General features: G+C 36.8%; 1 protein-coding gene and 1 pseudogene across 18 annotated transcripts in view; one reads left to right on the forward strand and one right to left on the reverse strand.

Annotated features, from left to right (window-relative positions):
- CDC42BPA (CDC42 binding protein kinase alpha) overlaps nt 1-20,626 on the forward strand; it is a 309,366-nt gene that overhangs the window by 142,617 nt on the left and 146,123 nt on the right. For all 18 annotated transcript variants that reach the window (XR_005362267.1, XM_038542788.1, XM_038542797.1 and 15 more), the window contains 4 exons: nt 1,692-1,785; nt 14,804-15,004; nt 16,518-16,766; nt 18,725-18,804. Coding sequence is in view for 17 of the 18 variants with exons in the window: in XM_038542788.1 (XP_038398716.1) it covers nt 1,692-1,785; nt 14,804-15,004; nt 16,518-16,766; nt 18,725-18,804 (624 nt within the window). In the remaining variant the exon portion in view is untranslated. The remainder of the gene's footprint in view (nt 1-1,691; nt 1,786-14,803; nt 15,005-16,517; nt 16,767-18,724; nt 18,805-20,626) is intronic.
- On the reverse strand, nt 5,661-7,418 carry LOC102153398 (annotated as a pseudogene).

The following is a 20,626-nucleotide window of genomic DNA, read 5'->3' on the forward strand; positions in this document are numbered from 1 at the left end:
ATAACAGGTGTTGGCTAGGATATGAAGAAAAAGAAACCTCATGCATTGTTGGTTGGATTTGTATATTGGTGTAGCCACTTTGAAAAACATCATGGAGGTTCCTCAAAAAAAAAAAAAATTAAAAATAGAGATACCTTATGATCCAGCAATTCCATTCCTGAGTACTTACCTAAAGAAAACAAAAACACTAATTTGAGAAGATATATGCACCCTTATGTTTATTGCAGCATTATTTACAATAGCCAAGATAAGGTAGCAGCCACAGTGTCTATCGATAGATGAATGGACAAAGAAGGTGTGTGTGTGTATAAGTATGTACATATATGTGTATATATACACACACAGTGTAATATTAGCCTTAAAAAGAATATTACTTTGCCAATTGTGACAACATGGATGTACCTGGAGAGTATTGTGCTAAATGAAGTTAAGTCAGAAAAAGACAAATACTATGTGATTTCATTTGTATGTCGGTCTAAAAAACAAAACTAATGAACAAAGAAAGGAAAAAAAACCAAAAAAAGTAGACTCTTGAATATAGAGAACAGACTGATGGTTGTCAGAGGGGAGGTGGGTCAGGGGATGGGTGAAATAAGTAAATGACATTAAAAAGTACAAATTTCTTAGTTATAAAATAAATAAGTCAAGGAAAAAGATGAGAAAAGAAAAGATGACCCTAGCCACATGGTAATAGAATTCTTTTTGCGTATGTGATGTTCATAGAAGATTCTTTATTTTTCTCTACATGTAGAATATGTGGAGAGGGCTTAACCTTTTAATTTTTCAGAATTAATCTTTAGATTGTGATTAGAAAACACTTTGATGGGTATTCTTTAAAGGAATCATTTTATGTATTATTTTACTAAGGTTTACACCCCTTTTCCTTCAAATGTAGAAACTAATACAAAAACTGGTGTGATTTAATTTGTTAATTAGATTTGGATATCTTACATTTGAATTAACATCTATAAATAGCTTTATATAACATAAATACGATTAAGCAGTTGTGTCCGTTGTATTTCAAAATTAGCTTTATGAAGCAATTTCTTTGCAATTGAAAATTTATTTATTTATATTTATGTTCAAGGTCTAAGAAGTGTATTTTTCCCTCCAATTTCATGGGCTAGAGGAAAGTATGTTTTGTGTTTATCAAGTAATTATGGCTCTTCTCTGTATACAGAAAGTAGGCCTATTGTGATCTTATTGGAATCTGTGCAAATCTAAATTAATATAAATTAATTTAATCTGAATGAAACCTGCCAAAAAAGGACGACTGGGTGGCTCAGTTAGTGAAGTGTCCGACTCTTGATTTTTGTCTCAGGTAACCATCTCAGGGTTGTGAGACAGAGCCCTGTGTTGGGCTTTACCCTGAGGGTGGAGCCCGCTTAAGACTTCTCTTCTTCTCCCTCTGTGCCCTGCCCTCCCTTTCTTAAAAACAAAACCAAAAACCTTAAAATAAGACAAAAAAGTACCAAAAAGCTTTTTATCTCCAGAACACTGAAAGTGCATGTTTCAAAGAAAGTATCAATATGGATCAGAGCCAGGATTTGAACCCATAACATAGTCAAATAGGTGTTCTTAGAGTATTAATTTTAAAAGAAGTTGAGATTTTCAGGCTAATTTTTATCTTATCAAGTAAATGGTTATATTTATTTTTCCCAACTAAAAATTGAATGTGTCTGTCTTTTCAGGGACATCAAACCAGACAATATATTGATGGATATGAATGGACATATTCGATTAGCAGATTTTGGTTCTTGTCTGAAGCTGATGGAAGATGGAACGGTAAATAAAGATAAATCTTAAGCCATTTTACCAACAGATAATTCTGTTGCTACTTGTCTTCTCTGTTTTAGAAAATGTCTATTTATGTTACCTAATCATCCATCCATCCATCCACTTGTCTTTCTATGCTCCAACTTTTCCTACAATGGCTTTTAGGCATACTCATTCATAGTAGGTTTTGTTTATAAAGTCCTATGCTATTTTTCATTCTTATATTAATGAGCTTAAGATTGATACGTGTATCTTTTATGAGAACTTTGTTTCTTCTTTAGCTGAACTGTTTGTTACTGTACTTGAAATATTGTCATTTTTAGAGAGGTGAAAAAATAAGTCCCAGTCGGGAAAAGAAAATGTGGATTCTTCTTCACTTTTATTTTTTAGATTTTTCTTTCCTAGTTGTCAAGTTTTTTTGAGAGAGAATATTCAACAAGTGAATGCTTTCATCAGAACACTCTCAACATTGATTTAGTTTTACATTCCCATTTGTTTTTAGTTCTACTAACCCTGGGTCCCTCATATAAATGTAAAAGATTATATGCCCCAATTTTATTCCCTGTTTTGTTTTGTTTTTACTTCAGTTTCCTGGCTGTATAACAGAGGTCCAAATAGATATAATTTCACTTGGCAGAAACTATTTTGGAGAGCAGTTTAGCATAATACATTCCAAAGGCCATGAAAATGTCCTATTATTTTGGACCAGTAATTTGACTTCTGAAAATTCATCTTAAGGAGATAAACTTAAAAAAAACAGATTATGTAACTTTTGCCTCTGGCCATGATGAGAGGAGTAATTGGTACCAAATTGTTCTCTCACTATGAACAACTGTAAAACTGTACATAATATTTGGGACAGCTGTTTTCAGGCAGTGGAAAATAGGCAACATAAGACTGTTATCTTTAAGAGAAATGTATCCATGAGATATACCTTACAGTTTCCCAGGACGGGGGCAGTTTGCAGGCTCTATGCAAAAAGCTAGAGTTAGAGCCAAGGGTAGCAGTCCTCCAGAGCTGAGGGGGAAGACATCAGGACCAACTTAGTTGTTAGTCTGTAGCTCTTAATATTGGAGAAGAGGAAGTTGTTCAGAGAGCGGGCCTGAAGTGTGCCGATGGGGCTGTCTCCTGAAGATAGATCTGTGGGTATGCAGTATAAGACATAAGATGTACCAAATAATAGATGCTGTGCATCTGAAAATTGAACAAGTTGCTGAAAGTCAAGCAGTGCTGGAGGAGACATAGCACGTGGGGACACTGGGGTTTTGGCTGGAGAGCTATTTAACACCTTTATAACATGTGAGACTTACTCTAAGCCTAACAGTCTAAATCCAAGTCCTGATAAAATTCACCGAGTTTGAAAAGTGATCCTCCAAGTCAGGGGGATTGAGATGAATCTTAGCATTTCCACAAAGCTGCCCCAAAGAGTGTAATTGTAAGCTAACCCTTATTCAAGGAGATCAGGTGGTGGTTTTTTTTTAATCTGCTTCAATAATAATTGAGGATCTTTAGTGGAAGACAACAGAGTCCATCCTCTGAATAATTCTGTCAATGACCAACGTTTAATCAGAATTCACCAGATCAAACAAAAATGAGGATAGGATGGAGATTGTAATACAGACTTAAAAAATAAAAGTAGTCAGTAGAAACTTTGGTAGCACAGATGTTGGATTTAGCAGACAGAGATGTAATGAAGCTATCATAAATGTGTTTTTTTAAAACTTATTTTTATTTATTTATGATAGACATAGAGAGAGAGAGGGGCAGAGACACAGGCAGAGGAGAGGGAGAAGCAGGCTCCATGCCAGGAGCCCGACGTGGGACTCGATCCCGGGACTCCAGGATCGCGCCCTGGGCCAAAGGCAGGCACGAAACCGCTGAGCCACCCAGGGATCCCCAAATGTGTTTTTTTAAAATAAATATCGTTAAGGAATCAAAGTATAGTCTTAAAGATGGCTCAGATAAGGGATGTCAGAGGGAAAAGAAATCAAATGGACCTTTTAGAACTTGATAAGTTTAATAATAGACATAAAAAACTCACAGAAGGAGGTTAACAGCAGATTAGAAATAAGAGAAGAAAGTGCCAGTGAGTTTGAAGAAAGGTCATGTGATGATCCAGTCTGAAGAAGAGAGAGGAAAAAAATTGAAGCAAAATACATCTAGGCTCAGGGAGCTGCATCATTTGCATATCAGAAGGAAAAGAGAATGAAACAGGAGCAGCAAAATTTGTAGGATTGATGGCTCAGACTTACCAAATATGATGAAAAACAGAAATGTAAGTATCTTAGTATACCTCAAGGTTAAAAGAAAACACACTTGTCTACAATTAAACTCCTGAGAATTAAAGGTAAGGGGGTGGGGAATGGAAAGCAGCCAGAATTAAAAACCTATTACATACTTTGGGGAAACAATAAGGATAACCATAGGTCTCTCATCAGAAATAATGAAATGGTATCTTTAAAGTCATGAAAGAAAAAAAAATCTGTAAACCAGGAATTTTATGTCAAACAAAAATATTCTGAAATGAAGGTGCATAAAAAACTTTCAGTTAAATGAAAGAGACTAATCTCCAGCAGACTTGGATGCTAAAAAATGTTCTTTGTTGAGGGTTTTGGTGGCTTCGTTGGCTCCTTTCTGAAGCTGCTTGTAGTTACATGACTGCTGAACAAGGTCCAGTAGTTTCTTGGTGAGGTGGGCATCTGCAAGGGGGTAGGCCTTCGGATTTATATCAGCCTCAGTCATCTCTGCGATTCCGTGGTCCCCTAAAAAATGTTCTTTAAGGGGATCCCTGGGTGGCGCAGCCTTTGGCCCAGGGCGCGATCCTGGAGACCCGGGATCGAATCCCACGTCGGGCTCCCGGTGCATGGAGCCTGCTTCTCCCTCTGCCTATGTCTCTGCCCCGCCCCCCTCTCTGTGACTATCATAAATAAATAAAAATTTTAAAAAAGAATTAAAAAAAAAGTTCTTTAATCCAAAGGAAGGGATACCATTTGAATACTTAGATCCCTAGGATAAAGAATATCAGATATGATAAATAAGATCTGAAGGATAAAGAGAAGACTCTCATCTTTTCTTCAAAATTTACATAAAAGCCATCTGATGGGTGTGAAAAGCAAAAATAATCACACCATCAGGTGGGGTTATGATACTTGTAGAAGCAGTAACACAAACAGTGTAAACTGTGTCTATGGAACTGTGCTGCTTTGGGACACCTGTGTGAATGTGAAGGTCAGGTGGGCAGCAGATAACAGCAGGTATGACGTGATAAGGGAGAACTTGCCGAGCTGAGAAAACACAGAGTCAAATCAGGGAGGCTGTGGCATCAGGAAGTTTGGGATCAGGATTCTGTAGAGCAGAGTGCTAGACTGAAGAAGAATTCTAGGGGAAGACCTAGTGTTTCCTGAGTCCTGCAGGTCGTACGCCCCATACACTCAAAAACTGGGGCCCTTCTGGAGTCTAGTAGGCAGGCAGCCTTCCTTCCAAATCCCCGTGCGTTCCAGAATGCAGTGAGGACTGTGTCTGTAGGGGTTAACTTGATCCAGTTCTTTTTTTTTTTTTTTTGGAATTTAATCTTTATTTATAGGAGACTGTAAGATAGGAGATTCCACATAGAAATAAGAAAACCTGGGTGGCTCAGCGGTTTAGTGCCTGCCTTTGGCCCAGGGCATGATCCGGGAGTCCCGGGATAGAGTCCCGCGTCGGGCTCCCGGCATAGAGCCTGCTTCTCCCTCCTGCTGTGTCTCTGCCTCTCTCTCTCTCTTTCTCTCTCTCTCTCTCTCTATGTCTATCATAAATAAATAAATAAATAAATAAATAAATAAATAAATAAATAAATAAATAAATAAATAAATCTTTAAAAAAAAAAGAAATAAGAAACCCACTGAGAGGAGGAGCTTCATACAGTTTGTACAGTTCGGAACTGGTCAAGTATAGTTTCATTGTAAAAAGTGCTACAATAACAAAACACATTTAAAAAGAGTTCTTAGTAGAGAAACAATAAGACAAACTTCTACCAAACAGAGTACACAACAAACAACTTTCTGTCTTAGCTGTACAATCTAAAAGTTAAAGGTCCCAGGAGTGCCATCCTGAACTTGGAATGTATAGCCTTCAGAGGTAGTTTTGGGCACAATATTCTGATCTTCCTCTTACTCTACAGAGTAATACTTCTCAATCAAGTTTAATGAAGCTTTGTACACAGACTCATTTTCATGGTTTTGTAGAGCTTCAATTTTGTTCAAATCCCTGCATTCTTCAATCATTATACTAAGTTTCTCCGTTTCACCTAGTTTCTCAGCAGCCTGAAAGATGTTTGAAATGGCATCCAGAATAACTAGAATAATTTTGGTATCTTTTGCAGTTAAGAGGTTCATTAATGGTTCTATTATGCCACAATGAACGAGATATACAATCTGTTCAACTGTTCCACCACTTGTATGGTTGGTCACAGCCCACACAGCTTCCTTTTGTGTCTTAAAGTCTGCCTTAGAACACCAATGAGGAATGGGACTAATCCATGATTCACAACTTGCTGTATCTGATCCTGGCGAACAGCTGTGATGTTTGACATTGTCCATGTAGCTTCCTTCTGAATATTAGTTTTGGGGTTCGTTAGCAGGCTGGGAAAGACAGCAAGTGCTCCTGCATCTATTACAACCTGAGTCTGTTCGTCTGTCCCAGTGACAATATTTCCTATGGCTCTTAGCGCAGGAGTCACAATGGGTAATTCAGTAGCTCCTAGAAGTGTCACAAATTGGGGCACAACTCCTGTTTTCACAACCATTTCAATCCGTTCATTTGGACCATCAGTAAGGTAGGAAATGGCCTAGCAGGTATCTGCTAATACTTCTGGATCATCATGATGCAGGAGACGAACTAAGGTAGGAAGAATCTGTTCAACAGCATCTAACGGGGGTGCTGGATTCTTGTTGCGACAAAGGTTTTGAGAGTGTCCAAGTAAGGTTATGTAAGTAACCACATGCTAAAGATGACATATCAGGAACTGCAAGGAGAGCCAACAGTGGGTCAACTGCACCATACTTGATAACCAAGTTTTGAAAAACTGAACCATCACCTACAATGTTTCCTAGAGCCCATACAGCTTGTTCACTGATGTGGGCATGGGAAGATGCCAACAGAGAAATGAACGCTGGGATAGCACCTCCATCTACCACAACCTTGGTCTGTTCTGGTGTCCCAGAAGCAATGTTAGTGAGGGCCCAAGCAGATTCAAACTGAATAGGACTATAATCAGTTCTGCCCAAGAAGGACACAAATTTTGGAATCAAACCAGCCCGGATTATGTTGTCTATGGGGGGCTGTTTTTCCCTAGAAAGTTTCCTAGCAGCTTGAGTAGCCTGGAGTTGGCTTTCCAAATTGTTGCTATTTATGCCTTTGACAATGTCATCAACAGACCAATTTACAGTGCCATGGTTGTTGCGGTTTTCTTGCAGTGGAGAGGTAGTGTCATCAGAAAATGAGCTTACATTTCTCCTTTTCGGCATCTGGTTATCCTTCTTAGCTTTCCTCAGCTCCACATTAACTTCTATTTGGTGCTGCCTCATTTCTGTACTGTCTTTCCCCTTGTTCTTGAATCTGTTAAGGCGGGCATCTGGTGAATTAGCATTCTCATTGGTGGGCATGGTTATGAGACAAAGAGAGAAAGCTCCACGGCCAGCTCAGTCTTCCATGGGAGGCTGTGTGGGGCGCGTAGGCTGCGGGTCAGCTGCCCTCAAAACGTCTACCACGGATCAGCCCAAAGACAGTGTCCAGTTTGTTCTTTGAAATCCTGGATGTGTCTTCTTAGTCACTCGTTCTTTACTAATGATCTCAAAATAATTTTCCTGGACATAATAGCATGTTTATTCTCCATTTAGAAAACCAATGAACAAGTGTTTTTACTTGTTTTGTGTCTATTATTATTTTTTTATCAAAATGATCTATATATATTTTAAGAAGGTTTGTCCTAAAAACTGCATTTATTTGTTCTATTCTTTCTGCCTCTGTATCTCTTTTACTTTCAAACTATTGGCAAACACTTTCAGACTGCTGGCTGCTTGTTCTGTTGCTTCCTTTACTTAAAAATTTCTTATCATACTCGTGCTACTGTCTTTTGATTATTTACTTCTATGTATTACCTGTTAATTTCATATCATCTCATCCAACCCGTATGCTTTCTATATTCTTACTGTAAGCCTTCCCTCAAATCCTGTTCAATTCCCTATGATTCTATATAAATATTATGCATAGTTTTGCCATGCAGTTTATTGTAATTTCAATACTTTTCTTGAACATCTTTTTGTTGTTGGTGTAAGTGACCACTTTTCCTTGTTTCTCTATAACTCTCACCAGTTTATCCCCAAACTCTCCAGCCCATAATTCCTTTGTCATTCAGACACATTAAGTAACCTAGTGGTTCTCTTTTGTCTTTTGGAGAGAGATATACTAGAGTCTTGCCTTCTCCCTTCCTAATCTAGACTGTTCTGTTGGGCTGTTGTAGTAATGATATACAAGGATTACCTTACTCATCTTAAAAATCACTGTGCTGCTGTCTAGCAGTGGATCCTCTGTTTCCTGGAATCCATGTCTGGCTTTCTCTTCATCTAATAGTAGGTCCCAAGAAGGGTTCCAATGGAAGTAAATATTTTATAATCTTGCATGTGTAAAAGATGCTTTCACTTCTACCCTCATATGTGATTGATAATTTGTTTGGGCATAATATTACAGATTTCAAATGATTTTTATTAGAATTTAGCAGGCATTGCATTGTCTTCTAATTTATTGTTGAGACATCTGGTGCCATTCTGAATCTCAGTTCTTCTATTAAAACTTCCCCCCCTTTTCTAGAAGCTTTTGGGACATTCTGTTTCCCCCAGTGTTCTGAAATGTTATGATTATATGACTTTGTGTGGGTCATTATTTATCACCTCAGCAACTGCTTCAATTTTAGCCTTTCCCAAATTTTGTGACTTTCCAAATCAAGTGTCAGCTTGCTTTTTGGCTCTTACATATGAGTTGAAACTATGCCATCTTAAGCACTACACCTTTGTAGGAAGTCAGTTTCCAAGACGGATGTCCTGTTGTAGTTCTTTTTCTTCTTCTACAATTGTCTTGGCTTTTCTTGGCCATTTGCTTTTCCATATGATTGTTAGAATTATATTATTGGTTTACATACATACATGTACATATATACAAATACCCATTCAGAAACACAAGCTTGTAGACTTGCATTGAATTTAGAGGTGAATTTGGGGGAAATTTATGTCCATAACATGAAATCTTCCCTTTCACAAACATGGTGTCTCTCTCCGTTGCTTTAGGTTTTCTTGTATGTCTGTTATTGAAGTTTTATAATCATGTTCACTGTAAATCTGTTACCTTTATCTGTTAAGTTTGTTCCTAGGCATGCTGTGGATTTTGGGTGCATGGAGCATTTTACATTTTTTTCAGTTTAATAGCTTGTTGCTTTTGTTTAGGAACACAGCTGATTTTTGCATGCTCATCTCCAGACTAGCAAGCTTGCCAAGTCTTTTATTAGTTCAAAATAATTTATAGATTCTTCTAGGTTTGTACACAATCATATAATCCACAAATAATGATCAGCTTTAGGTTTTGTCTTTTACAAATGCTTACATATGCTATTTCCCCCCCTTATGCAATCAGTGACCTTCCGTACAATATTAAATAGATATGGTATTGGGGAGCTGCTTTGCCTTGTTCTTGATGCTGATTGGTGTTTTTCTGTAGTTTCAAGTTAAGTATGATGTTTGCTGTAAGCCTTTGGTAGATATTCTTTACAAGATTAAGAAAGTTTTTGTTTCTTTTTATGAAATTTCTGTTTCTTACTAGCAAAAGAATGTGTTGTTATGGTTGTTATTGTTGTAATCAAATGATTTTTTGCATCCATCGAGAAGATGATATAAGGGTGTTTTTCCTTTAATCTATTATACTGATGAATGATAGATTGTCTAATGTTAAATCATCCATTCTTTGGCCAAATGTAACTTTATTGTGAAGATGTTGTTATTTTTGAAAATTGCTGGATTGACTCTGCTAATATTTTATATTAGATTGTTACCTAAGATTCATATCTGAGATTGATTATTCTGAGATTGCAGTATGATTTTTTTTTCTCATTGTCCTTGTCTGATTTGTGTATTTGGGTTATTTTATCCTTATAAAATGGATAGGGGAGTAGTCATATCCTCTACCCTTATCCATTTTGGCTTTAGAACAGTTTATATAATACAGGGGTTGTTTATTTCCCATGAAATTGGTAGAATTCACTTTTAAATAATCTTTGCGTTGGTGAGGTTTTGTTTTCCTCTTGGTTTTTTTGGTTTGTTTTCCAGGTAGATTTTATACTATTGATTCAAATTTTTTAATGGTTATAGGTCTCTTTGGTTTTCTATTTCTTCCTGAGTCAGTTTGGTAAGTTATTTTCTTTTTCTATGAAAATTTTCTATTTTCTCTGAGTTTTCAATTTTGTTGGTATAATGTTCCTATTGTACTCTTATTAGCTTTAAAATCTCTATTACATGTGTTTTTTTTTTCAATCCTAATGTTGTTTGCTTGTGCTTTTCTTTTCCTTCATCATTTTTGATATATAGCGCATTTTACTATTTTCAGTCTAAATATTTTCCAGCTTTAGTTGGAATACCTCTGTGGACCATTGATTATTTAGATATGTACCTTTTAATATCTATAGTATAGTATTTACTTATTTGGTTATTTCTGTCAGTTTTACTTTACTGGAGAATGGGCTGATTTGATTTTTTTTCTGGCATTTGTCAAGATGTGCTTTTTGCTTTATAACAGGCTCGTTTTTATAGTGTTATTTGCTTGTTTGAAAATAATATACTCTTTTTAATTTCTGGGTGCAGGTTTCCATGTAAGTCCATAAGATTGAAGTTGTTCATTTGTTGTTCATTTTTTTAATATTCTTACCAGTTTTATTTCTTTCTGCTATATCATCTATTATTTAAAAAGTCTTACCATGATACTGAACTTATTAATTTTTCCTTGTCATCATCAATGTTTTCATAATCATTTTGTAGCTACGTTGTTAGGTATATTATTCAGAATTACTATTCCAGAGTATTTTCTTTTACAATTATGTTAATGAATTTTAAAAAATCCTAATAACAGTTTTACCCTAGGAATCTGTCTTAACTGATAGAAATATAGCCAGCTTAACTTCCTTTTAAATTTTTTATTTATTTATGATAGTCACACACACACACACAGAGAGGCAGAGACATACGCAGAGGGAGAAGCAGGCTCCATGCACCAGGAGCCCGACATGGGATTCGATCCCAGGTCTCCAGGATCGCACCCTGGGCCAAAGGCAGGCGCTAAACCACTGCGCCACCCAGGGATCCCTTAACTTTCTTTTAACATCTGCCTGATGTATCTTTTCCATCCTTTTACTTTTAACCTTTCTGTGTCCAATGTTTAGGTATATCCCTTTTAAACAGATTATTGCTAATTTTAAAAAATATTTGTTCATTTTGGTTTTATTTGTCACCCAGTGTGATATTGCTGTCTTTTAATAGATAAATTTTAATCCATTTAGGAATTTCATGATAATCAATACATTTGTATTTATTCTTATTATCTATTTTTTTTGCATTTTTACATTTGTTTTTATTTAATTATTCTTAGTATCTGATCTTGTACTGTTTACTGTAAGTTTTGCTTGCTTGTTTGCATGCATGCTTCCCTCTTTCCCACCCCCCACCTTTTCTGCCTGCTATTGACTTGGTCAAGTTTAGTTTAATTTCTCATTTTATTTGCTTCTTTGAAAGCTATACATTCTATTTCAAATATTTTAATGTTTATCTTTAAATTTTTAACGTTTAAAGTTTACCAAAAGTCTAGAGTCTCAGATTTTCCACCATATTCCTAAGCCAAACAAGAAACTCAGTTTATCTTATGCCATATACAAAAATTAACTAAAAATTAATCAAAGACCTGAATATGAGACCTAAAACTATAAAACTCTTAGAAGAAAAGATAGGGGAAAACTTTATGACATTAGATTTGGCAGTGATTTCTTGGATATAATACCAGACAATAGGCAGTAAAAGGAAAAATAGATAAATAGGACTACACCACCATTAAAATTTTTTTTTTGCATTGGAAGACATAGTCATTTAGTGAAAAGGCAACCAGTAGAATGAGAGAAAATACTTGCAAATCATATATCTTATTTAGGGGCTAATTATTCAGAATACGTGAAGAATATCTGTAACTCAATAACAACTCAATTCAAAATGAGCAAAGTACTAGAATAGACATTTCTCCTAAGAAGATATACAAATGGCCAGCAAGCTCAGTGTCACTAGTCATTAGGGAAATGCAAATCAAAGATACTACTTCATTCCCAATAAGTGGCTACTATTAAAACAAAACAAAACAAAAAACCCCACAACCCTGCAATAAAACAGAAAATAAGAACTGTTGGTGAAAATGTGAAAAAATTAGAACTTGTGCACTGTTGGTAGGAATGTAAAATGTAAAATGCTGTAACCACTCTGAAAAACATTATGGCACTTCTTCAGAAAATTAAAAATGGAATTATTGTATGGTCCAGCAGTTCTACTTCTGGGTATATACTTTGCAGAATTGAAAGCAGGGACTTTAAGAGGTATTTATACACCCACATTCATAGTATCCACAATATCCAAGAGATGTAAGTAATCAAGATGTCCATCAGCAGATGAATGGATGAAGAAAATGGTATTTACATACAATGGAATATTATTCAGTTTTAAAAAGAAGGAAATTTTAACACATGATACATCATGAGTAACCTTTGAAAATGTTATCTTAAGTGATTTAAGCCAGACACGAAAATGTCAAATATCGTATGATTTCATGGCTCTTGAGGCCCCTAGGGTAGTCAGATTTAGAGATAGAAAGTACAGTGGTGGTTGTCAGGGCCTGGAGTGGGGTGGGAGGTGGGCAGTGGGTAGTTATTGCTCAATGGATGCAGAGTTTCAGGTTTGCAAGATGAAAAGAGTTCTGAAGGAAAGTGGTAATGATTGCACCACAGCATGAATGTGCTTCATGCCACTGGAGTATATGCTTGGAAATGGTTATAATGGTAAATTTTATGTTGTGTATATTTTATCACAATTAAAAATAATAATTGAAAAGTAAGTGAAAAATAAAGATGAGAAAACAAGAAACTTAAACCACTTGAATCCTAATTGTTCCCTTGGTAACATGTTACTGTTTTCTGGTACTTTAGTTCCATCTGATTTCTCAGCCTTTAGATGGTTTTTCTCTCCTCCTTTGCCATCTCTGTTTCTCCTTCTCTTTTTCCTACTCCTCCTTGTCCTCATCCACTTGACATTGTTTTATCTAATTAACAACCATATGTATGAACTAATATCTTTGTTCACAATAGCTTCTATTGTCACATTCTTCCACATGGGTTAAATTTCTTGTTTCCTGAAGTGTGTCCTTAGGTCTATCTGAGAGAGTCTGTACCTGGAAATTCACTCATTCTTTGTGGAAAATGTCTGTACTTAATCCTAATTGGTAGGTCATAATTAGTTGACAAATATTGGCAGATTTTTATAATATACCTTTTCACTTACAATATACCCTATAGAGTAGAGGCTATCATGTGGGGTAGCCTCTTGCTTCAAACATATAAGCTGAGGACAGTCCTCATGTGTATATTAAAATCCAAATACCAAGAAAATGGAAACCAGCATTCCCCAACTCCACTCCTGCTGTAATGCTTATTATCACCTTGGTTCTCAAACATTTGGTTACTTGCCCCTAAGAATTTCTTTTTTTTTTAAGAGCTCATTTATATGTTTATAAAAATGGTTGTTGTATTTTATCTGTATTCTTAAGAGTTCCCAATGCAAGAGTTTTCAAGTTACTTTATCTTAGTATTACCAAAGAGGAAGTCCATTCTAATAATTACTAAGAATGATATTTTTTTCAAGAATGATTTTTTCCAGAATATTAACAATTATTCTATCTTGAGAATGTTCTTTTTTTGATATGCTTATTTAAAACCTGCAAAGAAACAATTTTCTTTTACTTCTGAGTACCTTACAAGATGTGTGCCCAGCACTCGATGGGATGAGCACTGGGTGTTGTTATGCTATATGTTGGCATGTTGAACTCCAATAAAAAATATATACACAAAAAATAATTGATTATTCAAAAGCCATTTAGAAATGGGTTTCTCCTGGTCCACGCTTTAAACAGTCAATCGAGACCCATTGTCTGGATATTCTTTTTGATTGGTTCACTCTGTTCTATTGTATTGAACTCATTTAAGTGCTTCTGTTTTATAATTGTGTGGGATTTGGGGGTAATTCATTCAAAGGTGTACATCCTATAAATAAATTATTCCCCTTTAGCTTCTAAAAAAAAAAAAGGTGTTCCCAGGATCATTTTTAGTGATTATTTTCTTATTTACATCTAACTTGCCATAATTATATGCCCAACTATTTTTCTCTATTGGGACTTAATTTTTTGAAGAATATGTTTCAAACCCCTTTGTAATTTTTAATTAATAAGTAGTTTGCAGTATTTTATCAATATTTATTTCCTTAGATTTCAATTAAGGTGTTTCAAAATAATTTCCAGGTTGCTTATAAGTATTGGCCTGTTTTTTCAGGCTAGATTTTCTTTTAAACAAATTGTAGAATTTTCCTACTTCCATTATTTATATGAATGTGTTGGTTAGATAAGACCAATAATAAGAGTGTTCTGTACTAAATATTCAGTTTGTTTTTAATGACTGTAGTGTTACCCTAAGTGTAGTCAATGAACAACCGGCAAAAATAAAGATTTTATAGTATTTTGGAACCTGGAGAACTGTTAGTGTGGACATTATGTACAATTTAACTAATGTACAAGGAGGCTAAATTCAGGTATGACAAAATTGTAATTGTTTTGAAATAATGTTTGTTGTGTATGTAAGTGTAAATATTTTTAATTAAAAATTATTTGTTTCTAATATAGTAGATTACTAAAAATGTGTGAACTTCTTCAGGTCCAGTCCTCAGTGGCTGTTGGAACTCCAGATTATATCTCTCCTGAAATCCTTCAAGCCATGGAAGATGGGAAAGGAAGATACGGGCCTGAATGTGACTGGTGGTCTCTGGGGGTCTGTATGTACGAAATGCTTTATGGAGAAACACCATTTTATGCAGAATCTCTGGTGGAGACCTATGGAAAAATCATGAATCATAAAGTTAGTATATTTTACTGTTTTTCAAATGAATGTGGTAAATGGTACATACAATAAATTTAAAGTAATGTGATAGTTAAAAAGAAAATGTTTTTTAAAAACAATGAGCATTCTAATTTCTATACTAATAGGGGACATGATGAACATGAATAATCAAAATCCATAAATTATACATAAAATCATTAGTTCTAACCGTCTCCTACATTTTATTAGAAATGCTAATAAATAGGAAACTAAATGGGTCTCTCCAGTAGAATAACAGAGTTGGTAAGCAGATAACCTATGTCCTTACTGTAAGTATACTCATGACTAGAATACATTTAAAAAATTCTCATCCTTAGCCACAATAAATGAAATCCAAATCAAAATAAAACTGAGATGTTCTTTTTCCCCCTGGCAAAGATGAAAAGAAAAATTATATTCTGTACTCTGAGTAACCCAGCGAGGTGGACATTGTTAGATATTGTTGATAGGAAAATATATTGATGTGACCTTCCTGTCAACAAGTCTGTAAGTATGCATTTAGAGCCTTTAAAAATGGTTAGAATTTGGGATTGAGCAACTTCAGTTTTAGGAATCTGCCCTAAGGAAATACTCAGTTTAAACAAGATGTATGTACGAGGATACCTGTTCCAGTCTTATTTACAATCAAAACAGGGAAGACAATCCAGATTCACCATAGGAACAAATTAATAGAGCCTTCATCCATTGAGTTCCAAGCAAAATAGAAGTAAATTGTAATTAAAAGAGGAAGGTTCTGATTGGTCTCAGAAGATTGTGAGCAGTTGCAAACACCTGGAATAGAAATCCTGTAAGAGGACGGTGAGACCATTGTGAGCAGTTGCTTTACCTACAAATAAACCAGTTGACCCCCTTCTGTGGAGTTGACACTCTTATACCTGGCTGCCAGGATAATTTGCTAAGTAGTTATGGAGAGTTGGAAGACTGGGAATAGCTATCTGCAGGGTTGTAAAGAGTACGGAAAGCATTACAGAGAGAAATCCTGTGACCAGGAGTGGCTTGCTTGAACTCCCTGGGCCTTGTGTCTCTTCTGTAAAATCAGGCTAATGGTGGCACCTGCCTTAGAGGATTGCTGTGAGGGTTACAGATGTTAAGCACATCCAGGAGTCAAGCGCATGGTCCATTCTGTACAGGTGTTTACTGCTGTTACGTAATCCCTAGTTTGTGACGTATAGGAACCTCATCAGTTCTATGCACTCGATTGAAATGTTGAGTCAGATGCTACTTTTGATACGTCCTCTTCATTCTGACAACAGTTTGAGGAATTTTTGCATTTAATTCTTTCTACAGCGCATGTGTGACTAAGTCACGTATAAAATTAAAAAATTCTTTTAGGAAAGTGCTCTTTTCTTTTGTAGTATGAGTAACTTTGCACCAGCATACACTTATTGGACATTTTTAAAAGAAAATGCATTTTTAAGAAAGTAAATACCAATCAATCCACTTAGGGAGTTAAATAATGATTTATATTCCGTTTTGATTATTCTGTGTTTAGGAGAGGTTTCAGTTTCCAGCTCAAGTGACGGATGTGTCTGAAAATGCTAAAGATCTGATTCGTAGGCTCATTTGCAGCCGAGAACATCGACTTGGCCAAAATGGAATAGAAGACTTTAAGAAACACCCATTTTTCAATGGAATTGATTGGGATAATATTCGAAACTGTGAAGCACCGTATATTCCAGAAGTTAGTAGCCCAACAGATACATCGAATTTTGATGTGGATGATGATTGTTTAAAGAATTCTGTAAGTATGACACTGCAAAGAAATTCTGTCCCTCTCATTCTTTCCAATGTGGTTATAAAGCAATTTATGGACCTCCTTATCAATTCCCAGTCAGACATTTATCATGGCTTCTAGTATCTGTTCTCTTATACATCAAAAAATGAGGAGAATTCACTGAGGTGAAGATTTTTATTCATGACAAGAAGCAAAATTAAAATTCACATATTTGCTAATTAGATCAGTTACACTGTAAGGCTTCCTAGGAAGAAGGGAAATGAGATGCTTAGAAAAGTGGACTTCATGATGGCAGAGTGAAGAGATTGGCAAATCTCTCCTTAAAAAGCTCCATAATACTGGACAGAATTGTCAGAAACAACCACTTTGGGGCTTGACAACTCAACCCTTGTCAAGGTAAATAAATTGAGAAGCATTTATTCAGGAGAAACCAGACTTTGGTTAAAAACTGCCGCCCACCCCCTTCCATCAGCTTGGTTGGGGCTGTAGAGCTGCTGGCAGGAGGCTGCTTATTTGGGCTGACTTGATTTGAAGAGCTATCCATGCCCAGTGGTGGTGTAACCAAAAATAGCAGACTTGGTAGGAAGTGAATGGGGGATAAATCTACAGCCTTGCTATCCTGAGGTTATAGCCTCACTTGAGGTGAGTGGCAAACCAGCAGAGTTGCCAAACATTTGACCTTTCTTAGCTTGTGAGCCAGCATAGGTCATCAACCTCTGCTCTAAACTTTTAGGTTGTTCTGTTATAATTTAGGACAATGAGAACATAAAATTTTATGGTTGTTGAAGGCCTTTTTAGCCTTCTTAATTTGAACTTTATTTTTTATTCCATTATTTTATTTTTTTGACATTTTATTGATTTATTTGAGAGAGAGAGTGAGCGAACATAAAGCAAGGGAGGTGTAGGGAGAGAGGGAGAAGCAGACTTCCCACTGAGTAGGGAGCTTGATGTGGGCTCAATCCCAGGACCCTGAGTTCATGACCTGAGCTGAAGGCAGAGGCTTAACTGACTGAGCCACTCAGGCACCCCCACCCATTATTTTGTTTCTTATGATTTTAATTCTGCACTAAGAATTTTTATATTGATTTTATATCACTTTTCACTCCCAGTAAGTAGCATATGTAAGGCAGGTAAGAACTTCTTATGCTTCTGTCTTTGGGCCTCCAAGAAAAAATGAAATGATGTTTCCTCATCAGTTTGTTATCATAGGAATTAAAAGAATTATATTTACTATAAACAGAAATTTGGGTCATTCCAAGTTAAATATGTAGTACAGTTGATTCTGATTACGGTAGTTATATGTTCAATAAAGTTCCCATGTACACAGTATGAGTATTGAACTCCTGTTCCTAGGGGGATTTCAGAGTTAGGTTCTTCTGAGCCGCTTCATGTCATGAGCCAGTCAGTACATAACTTTGTTTTATGTATGTTTCTATTTAAAGACACCTTATTTAATACATATTGTTGATTAACATCACATTCAAAGTGAACAGCAGTGTGACTCATGCCTGAGCAAAGGTCCTCTAACACACATGTATTTGTAAGGCAGAGCATCTCCTTGTTTAGGCCCAGCTGGAAACTTAGGCATCCGGCAGCTCAATTTTTTTTTTTTTTTTCCTTTGGATATGTCTGTGAGTGATTGCAGAAGTACTGTGAATATTGATTTGGGTTACAAATAACTTTTAGTGATGAGGCAAATCTGCACATATGCATACATGAATAATCATGTGCTCTCAATGTCAGACTTAAAGTCTTGAGTTTAATTTTATCAGAATGTAAAAAAAAAAATTTATCAGAATGTTAGTGTTCATTGTCTGGATTCTAGAGATCACTGCACGTCTGCACCACACTTAATCTGTTTCTAAATCCAATAGTCGTGTTATTTGCTACTGACAGTTAATATTATAGACCAACCTCCAGGTCACAGTTACTGATTTCTTACCAGGTATTTTTTCCTCCTTCAGGAAACGATGCCCCCACCCACACATACTGCATTTTCTGGCCACCACCTGCCATTTGTTGGTTTCACATATACCAGTAGCTGGTAAGTTGGAAAAGTTACCATAATTTGGATAGTCCATAATTTGGACAACTTAAAGCAAATTAAGATGAATTGAGGTCTTAAAAAATATGTAAGAGAATCTTAGAAGTTGAAAAAAATTTTAAATATAGGCTGAAGTTACTGCCGGAAAAAGATGTTCTGTAATGAATAGAACATGGGAGAATCTTAAGTCATTTTGGACAAGAATCTTCCTCTTAGCAGTGGGGCAGGAATCAGAAGAGTCCCTGGCTATTGAGCAAATATGTTCCAGGCACCAACCACCAAGACCAGCAATCCTAGCCATGCTTTCTTGGGTTGTCATTACACTGCCCACTTCCTGGTCCTCCTTCCTCGGTTTGGGCTGAGTATGATTGTAATAATCACTTCTTGTGTGCTACCTCAGTGCCTCACCTGCCTCTTGTTCTCTTATACAATTTTGCTGAGTTGACATCATCATTACAGTTCAATTTCCTGCCCAAACCCGTGCAGTTCAAAGCATCCAGAGAAAAACACCTGACCATTCTTATTAGTCTCACCTTCCATGTTCATGATTACCAGCACCCTTTTTGCTGCCTGTGCTCACTCTCCTGCTCTCCTGGACAACTGTTCAGGACAACTGAGAGGACAACTGTTCCATACTCTCTACTTGCCTCTGAAACCTCTTACCCTGCTGTCTCCTGATCTCACTTCTTCTTGCATGGAGAGGTTGAGGCAGACAGCTTTCACAGGCTCCTTTGCACGTCTATCACCTGCCTGCCTCTGGCCCTGAGCACTCATCTGTGTGGATGATACTGGGGGTGGAGGGACTCCCAGTCAGCCCTGTCTCACTTGTCTCATCTGGTTTGTTGTGGCTTCTTCCCATCACAACACTTCCATCTCTTAGCTTCCAGAGCACTTGCCTGACTTCTTACCTTTCTGGCCGCTCCTTCTCTGTCTCTGCATCTGATGCCTTCTGATCTCCTGATCTCTTGTGCCCCACGGCTTAGTCTTGGGTCCGTTTCCATTTATACTGTGGTGCATTCCCAGATACTTGCTGTTGCCCTCTGACTGTGAGACCCTTCTGCTCTCTCCTACTTAAAATCTCTCTGAACTATCTCCTTCACATGTTTATAATCTAGTCTCTTAGATTTCTCTGAACCTGTCTGGTCCTGCTAAAAGATAAGTCAGGGGCAGCCCAGGTGGCTCAGCGGTTTAGCGCCGACTGCAGCCCAGGGCGTGATCCTGGAGACCCGGGATCGAGTCCCACATCGGGCTTTCCGCATGGTGCCTGCTTCTCCCTCTGCCTGTGTCTCTGCCTCTCTCTCTCTCTCTGAAAAAAAAAAAAAAATTTAAAAAAGAAAAAGTCAGAACGTGTCACTTCCCTGTTCAGGATGAATCCCCACTGCCCCCCAATTCCAGTGGCTTGTATCTTAATCCAACATTCTTAACAAGACCCTGCATGACTGGCTCACTTTATCTTTCTGTTTCCCATTACTCTTGACCTTGCTGATTGCACTCGAGCCGCATACATCTCTTTCTGGCCTATGAACATGTCAGACGTACTCTTGTCTCAGGGCTTTTACTTCTGTTCCATCTGCCTGGAATGCTCTTCCCCCCTGTTATTCCCTGGGTTGGTCCCCTTCCTCCCTCCTGACTTTATTCAACATTCCTTTCTGAGTGATAGCCTCCTGGCCACTTTTTCTAGATTTATTTCTTCCCCCTCATACTTCACCTCTCCTCTGCAGCTTTTCTCCCTAGCATTCAGCACCATCTGATGCCCTGAATATTTTGCTTATTTATTTTATTTTTCTCTGTCTCTGTCATGGGAGCATAAGTTGTAAATCGG

This window comes from Canis lupus, chromosome 7 (assembly GCF_011100685.1).
Source record: "Canis lupus familiaris isolate Mischka breed German Shepherd chromosome 7, alternate assembly UU_Cfam_GSD_1.0, whole genome shotgun sequence".
Classification (NCBI taxonomy): domain Eukaryota; kingdom Metazoa; phylum Chordata; class Mammalia; order Carnivora; family Canidae; genus Canis; species Canis lupus.